This window comes from Melospiza melodia, chromosome 4 (genome assembly GCF_035770615.1).
Source record: "Melospiza melodia melodia isolate bMelMel2 chromosome 4, bMelMel2.pri, whole genome shotgun sequence".
Lineage (NCBI taxonomy): Eukaryota > Metazoa > Chordata > Aves > Passeriformes > Passerellidae > Melospiza > Melospiza melodia.
The window spans coordinates 15,681,114-15,701,255 of NC_086197.1; the positions used below are offsets into that span (position 1 = coordinate 15,681,114).

At 40.5% G+C, this 20,142-nt stretch overlaps 1 protein-coding gene across 8 annotated transcripts in view; it reads right to left on the bottom strand.

The window, feature by feature from the left end:
• The window catches only part of DRAM1 (DNA damage regulated autophagy modulator 1), a 52,474-nt gene that overhangs the window by 16,781 nt on the left and 15,551 nt on the right, over positions 1–20,142 (bottom strand). For 5 of the 8 annotated variants that reach the window (XM_063153995.1, XM_063153998.1, XM_063153993.1 and 2 more), the window contains one exon: positions 4,562–4,669. In XM_063153995.1, the coding sequence (XP_063010065.1) occupies positions 4,562–4,669 (108 nt within the window). Of the gene's footprint in view, positions 1–21; positions 1,746–2,190; positions 3,763–4,561; positions 4,670–20,142 lie in introns of those variants that run through there. The other 3 variants (XM_063154001.1, XM_063153997.1, XM_063153996.1) reach the window with 2 other exon arrangements.

Genomic DNA, 20,142 nt, shown 5'->3' on the forward strand with positions numbered 1-20,142 from the left:
TGAATTCAGTTAGATTATCAACGGTGGGAGTTTATTAGTAGTATTTTTGTTCCTGTAGCTTCTCCCTGCCTCTTACTTGGCTTTTGTATTTGTTTCCTCTTCTGTTGTAGTGTGAGGCTTTGTTGCTGTTCTTTTAGCCTCCTGGCATCCTTGCTCTTCAATCATTGTTGAGCTGGCCTATTGCCATATTTGTAACCAAGCTGTCTTTTGAGCTCTCCCATTTTACAGGATAACTCTGATGCTTTCTGCATATTTCAATTGTGAAAAGTGTTTAGCTTGATTTACTGCGGAAAAACCATCACTTTATACACATCTGTCCTTAGTTTCCCTCAACTTGCAGAACCTGTTGGCTAGTTTCAGTCACATTTGGGTAGGGATGAGAGGAAGGCATCCCAAAGAGTGGGGTTCTTATGGATTTGATAAAAAATAACCAAGTAAAAAGGAGAGATGGTGTAACAGCATTTGAGCTGAAACATCCCTAGCTGAAGCCTTCTTGTACCCCAAGTGGTCCATGCCACAAGAGGTGTTACCCAATACCCCATTCATGCTTTCCCCTGAGACTGGGCCTTTAACCCCTCTGGTTACAGCCCTAAGCCCAACTATAGGATGGTCACCTGGATTTTCTTTATTCAAGCCATGTTTCCATCAGCAGAACACCACAACACTGATTCATCAACAGTGAGGTCTGACTAGCAGGTAGAACCCGAGGTGCAGCAAACAGAGCTTCCTTTGTTCCAGTAATGTTTTATAAGCATAACGCTGTGTGGACTGTAGCCCTGCTGTAGGAAATGCCCAGGTGAACTTGCATTTTAGAAACCAAAGCCAGCCAGGCACATGCCCAAGCTTCCTAGGAAGTCAAATTCTGTTCATTTCCCTGAACTTCTTGCTCTAAGTTACCAGAAAACATTTCAAAATGTGACCAGCTTGGATCAGGAGAGATGCCATGCTTTTGTGGTGACTGAAGCCTTGGCAGGGAGGACAGGAACAATAGGACAGCTCTCTTTGGGACTTATTTATATTGTGCTCACAAGTGGGCCATGTTGTGCTGGTGTTGTGTAAGGCAATCCTCAGGAAATCAGGTGGGAGTACAAACTTTCCTTGTGCCGTATAAACAGAGTGTGTTGCATAACTGAATTCGTCTTTCTGCTCTTAGGGATGTTTTTTCCATTTCAGTTATGTGTCCATATCGTCACACACAGCAGCCCACCCTGCACTAGCTGTTTTTTCCAGGACCTGTCCCTCCTGGGCATCCATCCCTTTGCTCCATCCCATGCTGTGACTCTCCACAGGATGTCCTGGCATTGCAGTGAGCCTCAGCCAGCAGCAGCACCAAGCACAGCTACCCATGGCTGGCCCCAGCTGGCTGCTGCTCCCTGTGTTGCTAATCTCACCTCTCCTGGGGGCTGGATTGCTCAATCTTGCCCAAGTATTTGACACTGGATTCTTTTGTCAGATGCCTTTGCTGGGACAGTGTGATAAGTAATGAATGGACAGGCTGTCAGGAGCAGGCTGTGCCAGATGACACACAATGGGGCTCTGCTGACCCAAAATCTTCACTGCAGGAGCTGTGAGCCCCACCTTGCTCTGAAAGGGCTTCCTTTCTGAAAAGAGGTTATGGTTTGTGTGTGTGCCACAGTTAATGTCACACAATCAGCTGAGCCATGCCATTTTGGATGCCATACTTTGGCCATTTTACAGCAGATATCTTCCTTATCACACAGGAATCACCTGCCGAGAGGAATGCCCTGTCAAACAAGAGAAATTTAGGATCAGCAGTCATTTGCTTATCTGTTCCAGGGTTTGCATCTGTCAGTTGCAAGCAGTCCTCACCAGTGCATTTCATATCCTTTCTTCAATGCACCTCAGCTTAGCTAGAGGATAACAGCATTTCTGATTTTAGATTTCATAGCAAATTCACTTTAGTAGCAGTCTTCACTTAATAGTTTTGCTTGATCTTTTTCTGTCTAGCTTACATAAGCAAACACAGTGAACTGAGGAGAAAAAAAAGCATTAATGGATGCTTAACTTCATTATGGACAGAATATTCATAGTCAGATTTTGAAAGTTATTATGACATGAGCTCTTGCACGTCACAAAGAAAATGCATCCACACATGTGCATTCTCACATGCACACTCCTAACTTCCCAACATGTTTATATTTTCAGTTCCAATTTGTAACACTTCATCTGTTCCTGAGCAGTGCACATTCTTTATTTATGTTCAAGATCCAAGCAAACAAAATTCCTTCAAACATCTTTCTGAATCCGAGAAGGAATGACAGTGAAAAAAAGCAAAACAATTAAATTCCCCCCCATTTATATGAAAATTTTACCAAAGCTTGTTTTGTTACATAGTGTTATAGTGAAAACAGATGATATTTGAAACTTGGCTTTGAAGCAGGCCTCCCTTCAGCCTCCACAGGCAACCAGACATTCCCCTTCTGCACATCACTTCCAACTGCTCTTTCGTGCAAAACATTTCCCTGTTTATCCTCCAGACAAATTACAACTGCTGGTCCTAAGTCATCTGTGTACCAAGAAAAAATGATGTGTTGTCCACCCCAGACCCCACTCCACTTTCTAGACCCTTTCTTTTGTAAAGAATGAAATGAAAAGAGGAGGGAATGAATTCTTTGCACTTCTTTCTTTTGCTTTAAGACGCTGGGGTGGCTGCAGCTCGGTGGACAGCGCAGTGAGCAGCAAACACCATCAGCCCACGCACCTCCTCTGATGCCCAGAGCTTCAGCAGTGCAAACCCTGCATTTACCTCCCCTAATCTGTGTTCCTTGTAAAAATGACTCTGAACTGTTCAGCAAAATGTTTAGCTTGTTTTGATAGCTGGACTAAATTGTAAACAAATGGTAACTGCATGTTATTCACGGCAGAATAATTTTGCTTTTTTTGGTTTTATGACAGCATTTACACAGTATTTTTTTGCAACCTTAGTGACCTACATGAGGTTTTTTGTCCACAAGGACTACTCTTTTTCTTTAAAAACAAAGAATTAACAAAATAGATTATGGCAGGTTTGGTTTTTAACAATAGCAGCTGATAATTTAATGGAAACCACTCCCAGTAAACTTCTTTGGTATTTTCAGAGATCAGAAAATCTCTTGCTGATGTCCCAAGGGTCTTTAACAATACTCAGTTGAAGTTCATTAAGCCAGGGAGTGATGGCAATGCACATTACTATTCTCCATAATTCCTGCCATCACAAACCATTTTCTGGCTTCCCCTCACCTTGCTCTGAAGTGGTTTTTCCTTTGGTTTTTTACCCAAGATTTGGGAAGAAGGGGGTACATTGTGATGAAGCCTTCCGTAAAATCACTGACACCATCACACTGCAGTTACAGCTTTGGTCTATTTGCCTTAAGGCACAAGCCAAGAATAGATGGTTCTAGATCAGGAAAGAAGAAATGGGGAAGAAACCATTTAAAAGCTTTTCTCCTCCATTGAAGATTCCCAGAAGAAATCACAGATATGTTAGGTCAGCCTTACAAAAATTGTTCTTTAACAAAACACAAGTAAAAAGAAAAAAACAAGACCCAAAGCACTAGGGTGTTCAATATCTGAATTACTTCATGGTAGTGTTGGGAAAGCAGTAGCAGAATAATTTTGTGGTTTGGTTGTTGTTTTCAAGACAGCTTTGTAAAGTTGCATGAGAGGGAACAGAAGCTTCTTGGTTAAGATTTGTAAATGTAAAACATCCTAGGGCAGTTATCCCTTTCCTCTTCTCCTGGATCATTATTCTCAAGAAGCCACCTGTAATTATGTTTGTAAATTGTCTGTGCTGCATGTGAAACAAGGAAGCAAGAAATGGGGGAAAAAAATAAAACAACAACAAAAATCACAAAAAAAATTTGTTGAACGAGACCCAATAAAGTCAGTACTTTTGAAAATGTTTGATTTTCAAGGAGGGACATCTCCAGTTCTTGGTCCTCTAGAGTATGAGGAGGGGAAAGGTACAGCTGCTTTAACCACCATCAGCTCCATTTTACTCCCAAGATGACATACTTAAAAATTGAATTTATAGTTGACTGCAAATATAAGAAACACCAGTGCTACTATTTCTCAGTGTTTCACTCTGGTTTTTGTGTCTTATATGTAGAAGCTTTTTCAATAAAAGATAAAGAATACATCACAAGCAAATGGAAGCAAAAAGCTTCCTTTTCCAAATAGTTAAAGTCACTAAGATTAAACAAAGGCTAAAGTTCAGGGGTCTGACTTAAGAGTCTCTTTTATTTCTACTACCCTTAGTGTTTTGTCTTACAGGTTGTCACATTCTTCATTCCTTGTAAACCCTTTCAGCATGACATTAATTTGCATAAACAGTCCCATGGCAATGGCAGGAATAATATTTAGTTCTCTAAACCAGAGCTTTTGTCCATACTTCCCAAAAGCATGTCAGCTCTGAGCACAGCTGGTCAAGAAGCCACTTGTGGTTCCTGCCAGCCCTTACACTGTGGTGGTGAATCTGAGCTGGTTGCAGCAGCTTGACTCAATTTTCAATTCTTTTTTCATTCATAGGAATGACTGGAACCCCTGGAGAGGAAAGACTGACCTGCTCCTTTTGCTTCCTCCAGCTCCTTCTTGATGCCTCACTGACTTGCCTCTGACTTTCCCTTTCCCCTCTTTCCATGTTTCTCCTCATTTCGCTGCGTCCCACTTCCTGCAAAAGGTCAGAAAAGGATTTATAAAAATTTCAGACCCACTTAAAGCAGATTTTTAGACCTGCCCAAGTTGAGTCAAAAGTCCAGATCCATAGTGGTGAGGAAGGTTTGGAGTGAAGTTGACTTTGCAATTCACACTCCAGCCCAGAGAACACCCAGCCATTGCACACTGATCACCAAGCATGCTTGTTGTGTGGAGGGAACAGAGCTAGAAAACCAGACCAGAGGGTTTTCTCAAAGAATTTCAAGACTGGTGGTTGGCCTCTCAGTTGTATCTCTCCTCCCAGAGAGGTCCAGCCCCACCAGAACTTTACAACCTTCAGTAAAATCTTTGTAAGCCCCACTTTTCCCTTTGTGCAGTGAGCAGGGTGCCCCTGGTAGTCCCACAGCAGCAAGAGGGAGAGGGGGATAGGACCTGTGCAGCAGCCCACAGCAGGGATTTCCCTGTCCATTTCTTTCTTCTGAGCTCCTCTCAGCTTAAAAACATCAAAATACCATGTCCAAGTATCGTGGAAGTAATGACTGCCCTGCACAACCCAGGAAAGATTAAAAAATTGGAGCTTCCCTATGGGAATATAGAGCATAACTGCAAAATCAAAGCACAAATGGCACTGCACTTGCAGAGGAATCTCAGATTATACTGTTGCACAGGTAGCTTGAAAACTGACAATTTCCAGCTTGCATTTTTAGGGGAAAAAACGCATAATGGTCTCAAAGCCCAGTTTTGGCTTGAAAGTATAATACGTATATGCAGCAGAGACTGAGAGAAAAGGGTTGACTCATTCTTCTTGTGTGAGCAGGGACAGTGTGGAAAAGACACCAAATAGCACCTAATAAAAATAGGCAGTGATGCATATAAACTAGATGTTGGGAAGAGGTCTGCTAAAACTTTATTTTCTGGCACTATTAGTACACTCTGAAAGGCTGTCTGAGTATTGGAGGGGTTTCTTGACAGAAAACTGAAAACTCCAATTGTAATAAAAGGAAATATTTTTCTGACAGAGCAGTAAAAAGGTGCCCTGATAAATATACCCAGTTACCACAGGCACCTACAGAGCATCCTCTAAACGCATTTTTTTGGCTGGTGAAGTGGAAAAATGGGCAAATTTAGGATTAAAGAAAATTCTATTTCATTCTGAATGTCTGGAGAGTGCCTGAATGGTGTAAATTGTGTATCTTGGCCATCTCCAAACATATAGGCAGGCATTTGAGGCAATGTGTTAGAACTGCATTTCCTCAGAGGCAAAACTCAGTTGCAGCCTTCAGTAAACTTGCACTTTTCCATCTGACATGGTTAGTTACTTGGATTCCTGATGAGGAAAAAGAGATAGTAGCAAATAATAAAATACAGAAATGGTGTTAATTATTAGGACATATGCCCTATAAGGGAGGAAATTTTCTCTAATTAGTTAGATGGAACCATGGAGATATGAGAAATTAGCGTTTCCCTTACAACAAAACACACAAACAAACAAACAAACAAGAGGTCTACCAAAAAAACTGTCAGCATGACTCTGCAATAACTTGAGTTCCACAACTGTGAAGATGTTCATTTATGTTTGTGCAGCCATTTTGTGTTCAGTGAGTTTCAAAGATTTGATGGAAAAATTTAATGGAAAGGTCTGGGAAAAAAAAAAAAAAAAAACAAAAAACAAAACAAACCACTTTTTAACCAGTTTTCTGGGTTTGAAAGACTTAAAGCTACTTGCAAGGAGGTGTAATTGATATGTATGAAAATTTAAAACAATTACTGTTGCCATATTCCCTTTAGAATATTTTTGTCACATTCCCTTTAGAAAATCTTTATGGTCAGTCAGAAATATTTGTGTAAAGCTGTTAATACCACTTTAATTAAGATAACATGGATTTTAATTGATGAGATGGTTTGGCTTTCTTTTTCATCCCAATCATGTCTTAAATTCAGAAATAGGAGTAGAGACTCGTATTTGTTCTACATATGTAGCTTTTTGTAATAATTCACACTTAATCCAGAAGCATCTTATTACCAAAGAGGAACTGAATGATCAAGAGAGCCCATACAGTGTGTCTTGTATTTAAAACATGCATATAGGAAATATCTAGTCACAGAATCACAAAATGACATATATTGCAAGGAATGTTTAAGATCACCCAGTTCCAGTGCCCTGCTGTGGTTAGGGATGCCTTTCACTAGACCAGGTTGCTGAGAGCCCCATCCAGCCTGGCCTTGAACTCTGCCAGAGATGGAAGTGCTGTGCCATGTGATTTTCCCTGTTTTAAAAGCTGCCAGCCTTTCTAGCCTTTGTTAACACCATCAGCCTAAGATCTGCAATATCTGCTCATTAACTTCCCCAGCACCCTTACAGTAAAATAAAAAGGCTTCTACTTGCAAAAGAATGGCTTGGGTTGCACACGGAAGGCATTTCTGATTGACAAAGTTCTGCTGATTATCGTGTTCATTCCTTTTCTCATCTATGTATAAGATTTTTTGCCATATGGAGAGAAAGGCTGGAGGAAAAATTGGAGCCCTGTGTGTTGCAGGTATGAACTTTTTCATCCTTTCCATCACTTGCTCTAGTCATATACCCATCATGGCAAGAGAGGAGGAGAGAGAGAAACCCAGACCAGCAGGATAAAAGTTGTGTGAGGTCCCCAGTAGGGTAAGGGTGGAGCAGAAAGTGTGAGCTCCAGCTGACCAAACCTTTGTCCTACACCAGCACCTGTGGACCTGTGGCCAAAAATGTTTTTGGTATCACCTGTGACTGCTCCAAAAATGTTCTTGGTATCACCTGTTGTAAAAGAGCAAGTATAATAATGCCTGAGCTGTGGCAGAAGTGCAGATATGCTGCCTAAATAGAAATTACCACATCTGGCAGCTTCAATGTAGTTAGGTGAGTATATGACAAAATATGAAATTCTAGATGTCATGTGAGGCAGGGGCTTTCCTGCAGTCAGATAATTATTAGGAACTTTAAAAAGTTATAACATTAAATTTTCATTTTTGTTTTCCTTAAATGTCCTAACTGGGCAGCATTCAGTTCCAAAAGTGTCTGGTTTTGGTACAAATGACTCATAAATAAAAACTTACTGTAGAAGCTTTAAAACTGGCATGTAGTTTTCCACAAAGCAAAGTCATAAGGAACTTACTCTCAAAGTGGTGCTACAAATACTAGAGTGAATACACAGGGTGACTGGGGGAGTGGGATGGAGGATAGGCAACCACCTCAGAAAACTGAATTTAAAAGATGCTTTTCTGGGTTTTTTTCTCTCCTTGTTTCTATGTTGTTTCTTTTAGAGGGCAATCTGTCTAAAAGTATTCAAAACTTCACATTCAATCCAAGCAAATTCAAATTTGAAATACTTGCATTCCTTTGTTACTGTTTGAATCAGAGATACAAACACTGGAACAAGGACACGTGTGCTGAGAGGTGCCAGCAGAAATGTGGCAGACAAGTCAGCAAGGAAACTTTAGTGATAGAGAATCAGATTTTGCTGCTTTATGATAATAACTGGAGACTGGAAACAAGCCTTTGAATAATTTCAGATTTTCCACATTTCAGACTTTTCCAGCCAGTTTATGGTTCCTGTACTTCAGCCTTCTGCTAAAAATAACAATAATTACCTCCCACTGATTTTAATCCACCAAAGGCAGGAGAAGTTGGAGTCCTCCTGCAAGCAGGCTGCAGGGAATTGCCAGATTTTGAGCTGCCATTTGGTGTAACTTGCAGACAGCAGAGCTGTACCTACCTGAGATTTATAGAGCAGTTTTGCTACTTTACTAAGCTGAGTGTTGTCAGGAAGATGCTGGAAACAGCAACAAGGAGCAAGAATGGGAGCTGAGAGGGGAATAAATGCCAAGTCTTGTAACAGCCTCCCATGCCAGGACTGCTATGGTGGTGAACTGAAGTGAGGATGCAGGCAGCAGTGAGGAAGAATGGCTTTTTATTCATGGTGCCCAAGAGTGGCTCCTCTCTGGGGGTTTGTCCTTCCTGTGCTCAGCTTTCCCAAGTGGCATGAACCTTTCTGACAGCTGGGAGCCCACAGGTGTCTGTCCCAGCCACAGCTTTATGAGATTCCACTGGAGACAGCCCCACATATCCATGTATACATATCCATCCGTCCATCCATCCATCCATCCATCCATCCATCCATCCATCCATCCATCCATCCATCCATCTCACAGCAGGCTGCTCTCTGCTCTGCTGCTGCCACTTGAGACAGAGTAGAAATTCTCCAGAGTAGAAATCCATTTTGATTTAGGTGAAATGTACATCTTTAAGTCTGTGTAGCCTGACTGCAAGGCCTAGGCTCAAAGGAAACTGCTTCAATGAAGAACAGAGATAAGGGACGGGAAACAGAGGGTGATAAAGAGAGACAGAGACTGCTGTGAAAGCAGGTCAGCCTGACCTAGGAATTCATTCTGATAAAGAAGAACTAACGGCAGATGTCACATGAAATTCACAAAAATGAACATGTATGAACCTATTGTGAAACTGTATGCATATGTATTTGAGAGGGGGATAAAAAGAGACCTGAAGTTCCCAGAGGTACGTATGCCTTTTAAGGAGAGCAATCTCCGCATGCATCCAGTGCTGTAATAAACACACTGGTTTTACAACTTGCACAAAGTTGTGGAGTTTTTGGCTATCTCTGCAAAACACACTGGCCATTCAGGTTTTCTGCCTCTCCAAAACTGCAGCTGAAGCCCTGTTTGGGTGAGCTAAGATGAAGTCAATGTAGCGTGGTTCCATCCTTCCTGCCGCTGCTGGCCTGGCCGGCCATGGAAACACCTGTCCTGCTCCATGTGTCAGCAAGCCTGTGGAAAACAACCCCACTGACCTCTAACTTCAAAGACACTCAGGGAGCAAATTCTCTTTCCAGTTAAATGGAGTGAATCGCTCAAATTCTCATTTCTCAACTCTTGTATTTGCTGATCTGTCAGCATATTAACATTTGAGAAATACACTCTGTAGACTGTCACCCACTTTTTAAAAGAAATTGCATACACAGTGCAAAAAACCCCTGTTTTCTCCAGGTAAATCATTACTCACCTATGAAAAACCTGTCTTATTTCTTTAAGTTTCCTGCAGGTAATTTGCACTAGTCAATTAGGCAGCAAGGACAAAAGAATGCGATCCCTGAACTGCATGCTGTGGATCAAACTCAGTAAAATACTTAACTGACTGGAGAAAAAAAATTGCTCTTATGAAAAAAAATTGAGAGAAAAAAATATTCCAAGTCAGTAATAATTTAAAAAATCAAAGCAACGAATTATTGCCAAACTGCAGATCTTGTCAGGAGCCTGGACTATCAGTGGTTCTGAGGATTGCTGTGATGACTGGTGGTTCACAAATTCTCCTTGGGAATCACTTTTCCAAATCATAACTGAAATTATGACAACTTTTAAGTCCAATTTGGTTTCAATATAGCAGGCAAAACTATGATATCACTGTGCAAATATTCACATGTTGTTTGGTTGATTTGGTTTTGTTGGGTTTTTTTATCTCTAAGGACAACTGACATTCTGTGTTTTTCTCTGGTGAATGAGAGCGGTGTCTGCAGCTAAGACTAGGTATGGATTTACTTGGATATGGAAATATTGATGGGCTTGACTTTCCTTTGAAATCTGAAGAATGCTAAGTCAGCATTGTGACAGCTGTGCCTCTGCTCACGTTTTGAACAAACTTTGTTTTGGATTCCTGGGCTTGACTGATTTTTAGCTTTATATTAATTTGCACTTTGAAGTTCATGTTACCAGATAGGTGTTCCTGCCTCTTTTTTCTCCATTTTGTTATAAATAAACAAATCTCAGCATCATACAAAGTTCACAGAGTTTATAGTTTGATTTTCTTCATTTGGCTGGCCTGTCTCCAGAAAAGTTCTTGGGTTTAGGTGTATTCTCTCAGAATTAATGTATGTTTCTGCCCAGATTGGTGCCACTTGTTCCTCAAAAAGCCCAAAGTGATTCCTGTAAGGACATCTTTCCTTTTTCACCTCATGAGGTGTAGATTTGAGTTATCACCCCAAAAAATCCTCCCTCATTCCCAGGGAACACTTTCCTTGGCTTTATTAAAAAGCTTTATGCAGTACTTTTCTTTTCTAGGGAAATAAAATGCTGGTGGCTGATGGTGCAGATTTTCACAAGAAAAGTTTGTCACCTACATTATTTTGCTTCTTTGTGGCAAGAACAGAAGGTTTGGCACTGAATGGCATTGCAACATAACAACATGGAACACAACAACAGTGAGAATTTTTTCTCTGCTACTTCCACCCTTGTGCAAGAAGACGGCAAGATCTGTTTTCTGAATGAGGGCATGAGTTACTCTGTTCACAGGGGATACCTGTGCCTCATGACTCTGTTCTGAGACTGCAAGAGAGCCTAAGAGCTGGGTAAAGGAGAAAGACCACTCTACTTTTCAGGATTCCCCCTCAAAAAAGGCAAGATTTGAAGCCCACCTGCTTAGCAGCCTTCCAGGGCTTCTTCCACAAGAATATTGAAGACTTGCTGCCCCAAATGGCTTCAGAAGACAGGAACTTAGCAGTTTTCATCCTGGCAGATAAAAGAATTTTCCCAATCTAATACAATCACAGTGTTGGTCTGCGGAGTTTGGGTATGCCAAAACAGTTTGGGTATGTATATCAAAGCTGATATACACCGAATTTTGGCCATATGTTCTCTAGTTTTCTGCCTCCATCCAGCATAAATTTAAACACAGGACTGATTAAAATAAATTCTTAAAAAAGGGAGAAAACAACCATTTGGAGATTTCATTTCATGAAACCAAGAAAAGCTTCTACTAATTAGATTACATCTGATGGAGCAGTATCAGTCACAAAAAAGAATAGCTTTGAAATTTTCCATACAGGAGTCCTTACTGTTGAATCTGGATACGTGGTCCAACCCATATTTACATAGTTCTGATAGGTACCTATGAGGTAAGATATGTTTTTTGACACTGCTCCAACAGCCAAGTCAAATAAGGAGTCACATATGCAGCTGGAATGGCAAAGAGAGCTGTCCCAGACTTACAAATCTGCAACTTTATGAATGCTAAACCCTTGGCTTGCCAGCTTTGCTGGGCATTTCCACACTGTTGCCATGAAGATATCAGCAAGCTCTTTAGGGAAGCCTGTAGTTTTTGGCAGAGTGTAAGTGAACACAAAACATTTTTTGGCTTTGGCTCTGGGTCTTCTTGCACATGAATACTTGTCATTGGTCTTGCTGTACCTGGAGCACCATTTCTGGATAAGAGGTTGGATACAATGATAAACGAAGTGCCAGTTGTAATTTGCTGATTAACCCAGCATGTCAGGATGAATAGCTCAGGGACATGGTGCCAACCAAGCTGATCTCTGTGATACCCTCACTCTTATGTCATTGTACAGTGCAGGTAGTTTATTCTTTCCAGGAGAAGCTCATGTTTATTTTTGTTTCACAGCAAAGTACAGAACTCATGGCCAGCCATTCAAACACATGCAGGGGCAGTGATAAGCCCATATAAATTTGTACAACTGGAGCCAAATTTTCATTGATGCATTCAACTGCTTGACAGGTGATGACAAACATGAAACAGGAATTACACAGCCCAGCCCCATCAGTAACAACTGTGCACTGAGAACTCCAGTCCTCAGTAGATAAAAGTAGTGTTGGTGACCACTGATTACCTGCCTCACAAGTGGCTCTCAACCCAAACCAGTAAGAATTAGGGCTTTTTCTGCAAATGTCCCTCTAAGGCATTGAGCAGATGAGCATGACAGGAACAGAATGTGGTTTAAATTCAAGCAGCATGGGAAGATTCCACAAGATTTTGATGTTGTTGAATGAGTCCTCTTGTAAACAACCTTCTTAACATGGTAGATGCCATGTAACATGGTCAGAAGTTTTTGTTTTCCTCCTTAGGCCAAATTTCCCTCCCCCATGACCCCCAATGTCTACTCCTTCCCCTCCAATGAACATGAAAAAGGCAACTGCTCAGCCTGGTTCTCCATCTCTCATAATTGCACCATTATCATGCATAAGGAACCCATTAATGTGGAAGGGGTTTTGAAACCAAAGCCTCTCTTTTCAGAGCCCTGATCTAGGAATGCTTTCAGGGTATATGCCAGCTCAAGAATCAGATTCATTTTGGTTCTGGGAATCAAACCACAGCCTCTGAAAAACAATGGAATTCAGGAATTCATGTCCTGTTCCAGAAAGTTAAGCAACAGCCTCAGTTTTTTGCTAAAAGAAGGCTAATAAGGCTAGATGTAACATCAGAGGAGCTAATTCAGAACTAATAACAATACCTAATTTTTGAACAATTCATCCTTTACACAAACAGTTTCTCACTTCATAATTTTCTTTCTTAGGGCCTTCTTTCAGAATATCCCACAGACAGATGTCCTGCTTAGCAGGACACCCCTCATATTCCTCCAATTTCCAGCTACCTTTAAGTATTTACTGATTGAGAACATTTCACCCAAAGAATCCTCACTTTCTGTGTGGGATGCCAGATGTCAGCTGCAGAAAGACACACTGTCTTGAGGACACCTGGGCAGTAGGATGATGGGCTTAGCCATCCCTGCCCTATTTGAAACAGCTCTGTCCCTTTGTAGAAGTAGATGTGAAGAAATAATGAGCTGTGCACAAAGCAGTGTGTCATGTGCAGAAAGGCAAAGGAGAACCAGTTTTTACTGCACCAGCAAAAGAATTACCATGAACAATATGTAGAATGCAAAGCAGCAGCAAACAGGACATGATCTCAGGGGAATAGACACTTCCATTTGTATTTCAAGTTTAAGAGGATCCATTATAAAAACAATTGCTCCCATCACTGTAAATACAGAGAGAAGAAATTCCCAGCTACTTTGACTTTTATAAGCAGCCAGGAATTACCAGAAGTACCTAAATCATTCCAGTTTGTTCTAAATCTTACATTGCAGCCCTAATAAGTGCTCACAGCTAAGGGTGTGGGGAAAAAGATGACACCAAATGGAATTCTTTAAAAATAAGCAGGTATAAAAACAATGTAAAAAAAACAACAGTGAGGAAAAAGGTGACCAAAATGACTAGGTTTCTGAAAGGAACTTGCGCTGGAATTCACATCCTGTTTGCAATTTCTGCTGTGGACTTCAGCCTCTATAGCTTCCTGCCTGTACCCTGCACAAAGAATATCTGGTGTAGCTGTAGGCAGCCCAAACAAAGCCAGCTCTGTGTGCCTCTTCACACTCAGCATTGCAAAGCAGAACACCACCAGTAAATGAAGTTGTTTTAGGAACAATACCTTAATTACTAGTGAATCAGCTGGCCTTTGCCCAAATTTGTGCAAATGTAAGATCAGTAAGGTGGTTAAAAAAATATTTTACAATCCTAGGAAGTTAAAGGCACTGAAGTGGCCATAAATAAATGTTAAAGAGTAAAACTAGATGTTGAAAAACAGACTCCCCAGATATGTTGGACAAGAGCCTATAAAAGCCTTCAAAAGAATTTTCTTCAAAATACTATGAAAATTAACAGGAAACTCTCTATAGGAGATTTCATAATCATTATAAAGATGTTGTTTGGCACTTTCTGAATAATGTCTTCTCTTGTTTAAAGAAAATGATACTGAAAATTCACAACAACCCCAAAAGAAATTATAAGGGCAGCAACAAACATACACTAGGGAGTAGGTTCAGATAAGCAATATTTTCTGTAAAACACTGGTTTAGCAGTAAAGTCTCCTGTGTGGAATATTTCATAGATGAGCATTAAATCCATAGGCTTGGTTGGATGAAGTATCACTGCACATTTGACTGATGCTAATGCAGGCCAGTATAAACACTGGTAAGAAGAGCTGTCTTCACCCTTTTCTGCTGGAATCTCTGTCCTCCTGATCATCAACAGATGTTTTAAGGCTTCATTACATATTATTTGGTGGGTGATCATTTAGCTTGAGGGTCTTCCTGTTGCATCAGCATGGTCCTCTTCCCTTTATGTGTCCCCAGATCAGCACTTGCCCATTGGACTGACCAGAGGTTTGTAGATCTGCATCTGTTATATGTCCAGTTTCACTGGCTTTCTTTTTTTTTCCTTTTTTTTTATCTCATTGACAAGCACGGGGCTCCTCACTTAGGTTTCAGTCTTCCCATGTTTCTTTGAGATGCATTTCAGCCATCACTCAGCTGCTGGGAATGGAGGACCCATCTCAATCAAGCAAACCCTCCTTGCACCCACAGTGACACCCTGGGGACAAAAGCAGATAACCACAAATATCTTGTGTCGCTCACCCCTCACTGTTTCATTACAGAGACTCTGTTCCTCTTCTAGTCTGTGATTTTGCTGGCAAAAAATCTCCCCTGTGTTCCCTGTGGGACTGCCAAACAATCTGGTGTCTTCCCACCAGAAGCTATGTGGGGACCTTTACAAGCAAGAACAACCTCCTGTTATTCCAAATTCCACACTGAAAATCCACAGAAAGGGGAACTCCTCCTGCTGCAATCTGTGAGCAGGAACCTCTTCTCCAGGTCCTGGGACTGTGGTTTCAATATAACTTGACTCCCAAGAAACCTATCAAAGTATTGATCCTTAGTGTCCAGAAAATGGCAGAAAAGTGCTTCCTGATTCCTCTGTGTAATTTGATGTCATTTAATGTAATTCTTTACAGGGTAAGAAAGGGGTCTCTCTGTGTTTCTTTATTTCCACTGAGGCCAAAGTATCATGTTCTTTTCCACAGACTTTGAGGCAAAGTCCTGCTGCTCTTTTCTTATACAGGGACTCTTCTCTTTCTTACCCTTTCTCTCAGCTTCCAATCTTTTGCCCTGTTTCTGAGTCTGTGTGCCAAAACTGCCCCCAACACACAGGAACTGCTGCTTCTGCATCACCATTACACAATCCAGATGAAGACCCATCTCCAGCTGCCCTCGAAGGAAAAGAATCACTCATTTCTATTTTGCCTTGCTGCCTAACTGCTACTGTGATTTATGGGATAGTTTCAATAACCCATCCACGGTATTGCGAGGATTTTGGTTTCCGAGACTTCTGTTTTTTCCTAAACCTCTTTTCCAAAAGAGTTACGCGCAAAGGCAGAGTTTCTGCTCTTCCTAGAAATCCATGAGAGACTTATCTGTCCTCAGTCTTGAATTTAACTGGGTGGTTTGAGGGTCAACCCCCTTTCATCCTTCAACCCTACTCAAGAAGAATCAGTCGTCTGCTGGATTGCATTTTTACTCCAGAAATTGTTTTTTATTTGTCTGTTTGTGCATTTTTCCATGCTGAATTTTTATCTGACAGTGCAATGAACAGTTTCCAATCCTGTCTTTCTTTAGTTTCCTCTCGCTCCTCTTTAGTCTTAACATTGTTAAATATTTTTGCAACCAGAAGGTATTTTTGGAGTGAATATACTGCCATGACTCTCTGTTTTCAATGGCAACGCTCAGTTCTGGCTGCCACGAGCAGACACAAGATGCCATGTAAAACTGCAAGTTGATTTTTAAAAAACATGATTATATAATGTTGTACCATTCCTTTTGGTTGAAATTCCAGGAAAGTAGCGATCAGGATTTTGTATTGCCTACCCTAAACAGTAAGCATGTTTTAAATTCAGTTCAAGACTAAAGAACTATGCTGATACAGTAATAGCCTTCAAATTTTAAAGCTGTTTGGCAAGGAGGGGTACTGGAAAAATGTCAGCTTCACCCTTTGACAGCACTGGCAATCACCCTTTAAAATCTGCTATAATACTATAATTACCCCAAATATTTGGTTTAAACACTTTTAAGCTAACCAGCCATGCCAGCTGTAGGCAGGATCTCAGTTGAGAGTTGATTTTGGTCTGCAGTCAGGTCAGAGAGCACCCATGACTTACTACCTGCATATGTTCAAATTCCCCAGACATCAGATTGAGACCACAAAATGGAGGAAAGCAAGGCTAATTTGTTGACTGTCATGAAGAAAGATGATTTCTGGAACAGAATCACAGAAACCACATCCTAATACTAACATACTGGGAGAGCTGTTTGCCAACACAATTTGTGTGAATTGAGTATTAGGTAACACAGAAGGACAGAGGACAAAGGGAGAAATAAGAAATGGCGCCATCTCCGTGCCCCCAAAACCCAGAGGAAGCCAAGTCAGTGGAAAGCTTCCACAATCCTGAGAAAACAAGTGCTTACTGAAGCTTGGATCCTGCTTCCTCACTTGCTTCTAAGACTCTTACAGCTAGTTGGGGATGTCTCAGATCTTGTCACAGTGCCATCTGCACACAGTTGCAGTGATTTTCAAATTAAATGTCATTGGAGGCTTAATCAGAACTATATCCTCTTGTACTTGTGATATTGGTTCTGAGAACTCAGGTCTAAATGCTTCACTTTGAACTCTCAATTTGTGTTTCTTCAGTAAAAAAACAGGCTGGGTTTAAGGAGCAGAGGCAGAGCAAGGAGAGTGTGAGCATGATGTCTCCTTCAAACTGCTTGCAGGGAGAAAACTTGTTTTCCAAATCCATCCCTGAGATTACTCTGCTGACAATAGAATCTAGCCAGGAAACATCCCCAGACTCTGTGAACAACATATGCACTTGCTCAGCAGAGGAAGAAATATCAACATTTAAAGTCAGTAGAAGCCTTGTAATTTGATTTTAGTTGATTAAAGTCAAGATTCCTTTTCCTTCAAGCGAAGGTTCTTATCTCCTGTTGAATTTGTATCATCAAAAGCTAAATAGATCTAAAAGGCTAATAGATAAGAAAAGAGGGCTATTTCATCTGGTGGAATTTCTGAACATTACATTTTTGCTTGAAGAGCAAGCCCTATGTCAAAATCCTTTCTAAGTAGTAGACAAAATTTTATGTGTAATCCCATAGAAATTTCAAATGAGCACAAAGTTGCATTTATAATTTTTTAAAGGGTAAAAAACCACACAAATTATTTTATTATCAAAAAATCCTCTTGAATTATTCAAACCAGAAGAAAAACCTCCCTGCAAACCATCTAATATGTTTCAGCCACCTGATGCAGCGTGAGAGGAAGGGAAGACACCTCTTTGCATGGAGATCCATCAGCTGTTGATATCTCTAATAGAAGCAGAGCTACAGAGAATGTTCCTGCAGGTCTCATGATGGAAGTCTAAATGTTCATCAGAGAAATCTTCTTTGAAAAGTACCTATAATGAATTTTATGAGTGTGTTTTGGGAGAGTGCTCGTGCAGTAAGTTCTACCATGTTAAAGATTTCTATCAATAATGAATCACTTATACTTTGTCAGAGCACTTTCTATATATTTTTTTTTAAATCCATACAACATTTGGTGGGAGTTTCTAGAGAAACATCCATGCTGCTCAGCATTGTTTATTTAAGACTGTGAATGCTAAACTTGCATCATTCCAGGTAAAATAATGTTTGAAAGCCTGCATTATTGCTACACTTCATAGAAGACAATGCTGTTTTGTTAGGCAAGGAAATAACTCGAGAAAAGACATTTTACATACAAAGTGCATTTTTAAATAGATACAGAAGCTACCTATGAATTTTTTTACAACCAGACATGTCACCTTTTCTGGGTGCAGACTGGCTGCAATTTTGAGATGTTAAAATCTTGTTCTCTCTATATTGTTGTCTCATGAAAACATATATTGTTTTCTAAAGCCCCACTGCAAACTGACAGAATTCTACTGAAGCAACTGAGTGAAATGTACCTTCTTTGTGATAGGGTAGGAAAATCTTCCAGGAGAAGTGGTGTAGTAATGAGAACTGGATGTCAGCTTGTGCCAGTGACAACTGCAGCAGTGGCTCCTTTGACTTAGACAAATTAATTTAAAATTGAAGTTGCTATGAGACTACACATGGCAGTAGCAAAACATATTTACTTAGATGAAGGCAGGGAGGGATGGCAAAGAAACTTAGATCTGACTTGTTTTCCACAAAGGCACAATACAAAACTCATTTAAGTGGGCCTCCAGACGACTATTAAAATCAGCTGAAGCTACCCACAAAACTACTGCACTTGCTTGCCTGAACGTGGGAAATAAACCCAAATCATGTGGGCTGCTAGTGCCATCTATTGTGTACGGGGAAAAATACAGATACCACATGTAGGACTTGCCTAATTTCTCCTTAAGATGGGAGAAACACACTTTCTAAATTATATTACCAATCCAAGATATAGCCAAAGCTCATTAAATCACTGTGATTGTTTATAAAATACAGCAGGTATGTTTATTTCTGTGTATTGCAACTACTGCCAGGCCTCATCATGCCAGCACTGCTTGTGTCTGCAGGTGTGACCATATGGGCACTGGCACTCACAAAAACGCAGTGAAAGACAGACCCAGCTCTGACAATCTTTAGTCAAAGCTACAGAGATTTTCTACTTTAAAGCCTATTGCTACTTGCCCACATTTCACCCAAATAAATGGATATTAACTCATCTTCCAAGGAAACAAACATCATCCCTTCTTAAAATACAAGGACCATGATGCCTTTCACTGTTTCTTAGAGGAGAGCAGCTCTTCCAGCCTCTTCCAGAGACAACATTTCCAGTGGACATTGTAAACCATTGGGAACCAACCTGACACCCTCTGCAGTCTTCAAACAGATGCTCTAAAGCCTGAAGGCTTGTGAAAATGTGGTCAATATTAACACTAAGACTGCATTTACAGAGGAGTTTAAAACACCAAGCTCTTGAACCTCTTTACAAAATTCATGCTGGAATGTCCAAAATTCACTGATGTGTTGCCATAGTCCCTCTAATCAGCTTGGAAGTTTTGCTACCAGTATTAAGATCAAGAAATAAATGCCTTGCCATCAAGATTATTGTACTACTGTCAAACAGATGTTGCTGTCACAGTTAAGGCAGTATGCAAACTGAGCAGGCCAGAAATTAAAGTTTAGTTTGCCTTATGAGAAAATTATAAGGTCATCACTAGCTTAGTGCACACTGGAAGGCAAAGCAGAGCAAGAACAGTGTCCTAAGAAAAAGGGGGTTTTAGGTATTTTGAGTTGGTAGAGTTTCATCCTTACACGATCTGGAACTGTGACAGAGACCACAACAGTGGTATATCTGCAGATATACCACAACAGTGGTATTTCATCTGCAGATCAAGCTGCAGAACCTAGAAAAGTCCCATTTTGCACTTCTGAAGCAGTAGAATGATTTAGCATAACCACTAAAAATAACAGCAAGTATCATGTGATTTACTGGAGTTTATGCAAAAGGAATTTCTCAATCACTCCTGAAGGGCTGACAAATAGAGAACATCATGCAGAGTAGATGATGAAAATACTTCTAGCATAGCTTCCAACAAAAAAAAAAAGCGATTTCTTGTTGCTAAGAAATATAAAAATATAGAAAAAAGGACCCATAGCAAAGCAACAGAAATGTGCTGTGACATTATCTGTGCTAACCTCTAGAGATCACTTGCCTGTAAATCTTAAAATGTAGTATTTAACAAGAGTCAGCCACAGCTAAATTATACCTTGCTAGAATATTATTTTGGCAATTGCTTGCAACTTGTCAACTCACATTTCAGCTGAAAAAAATAGT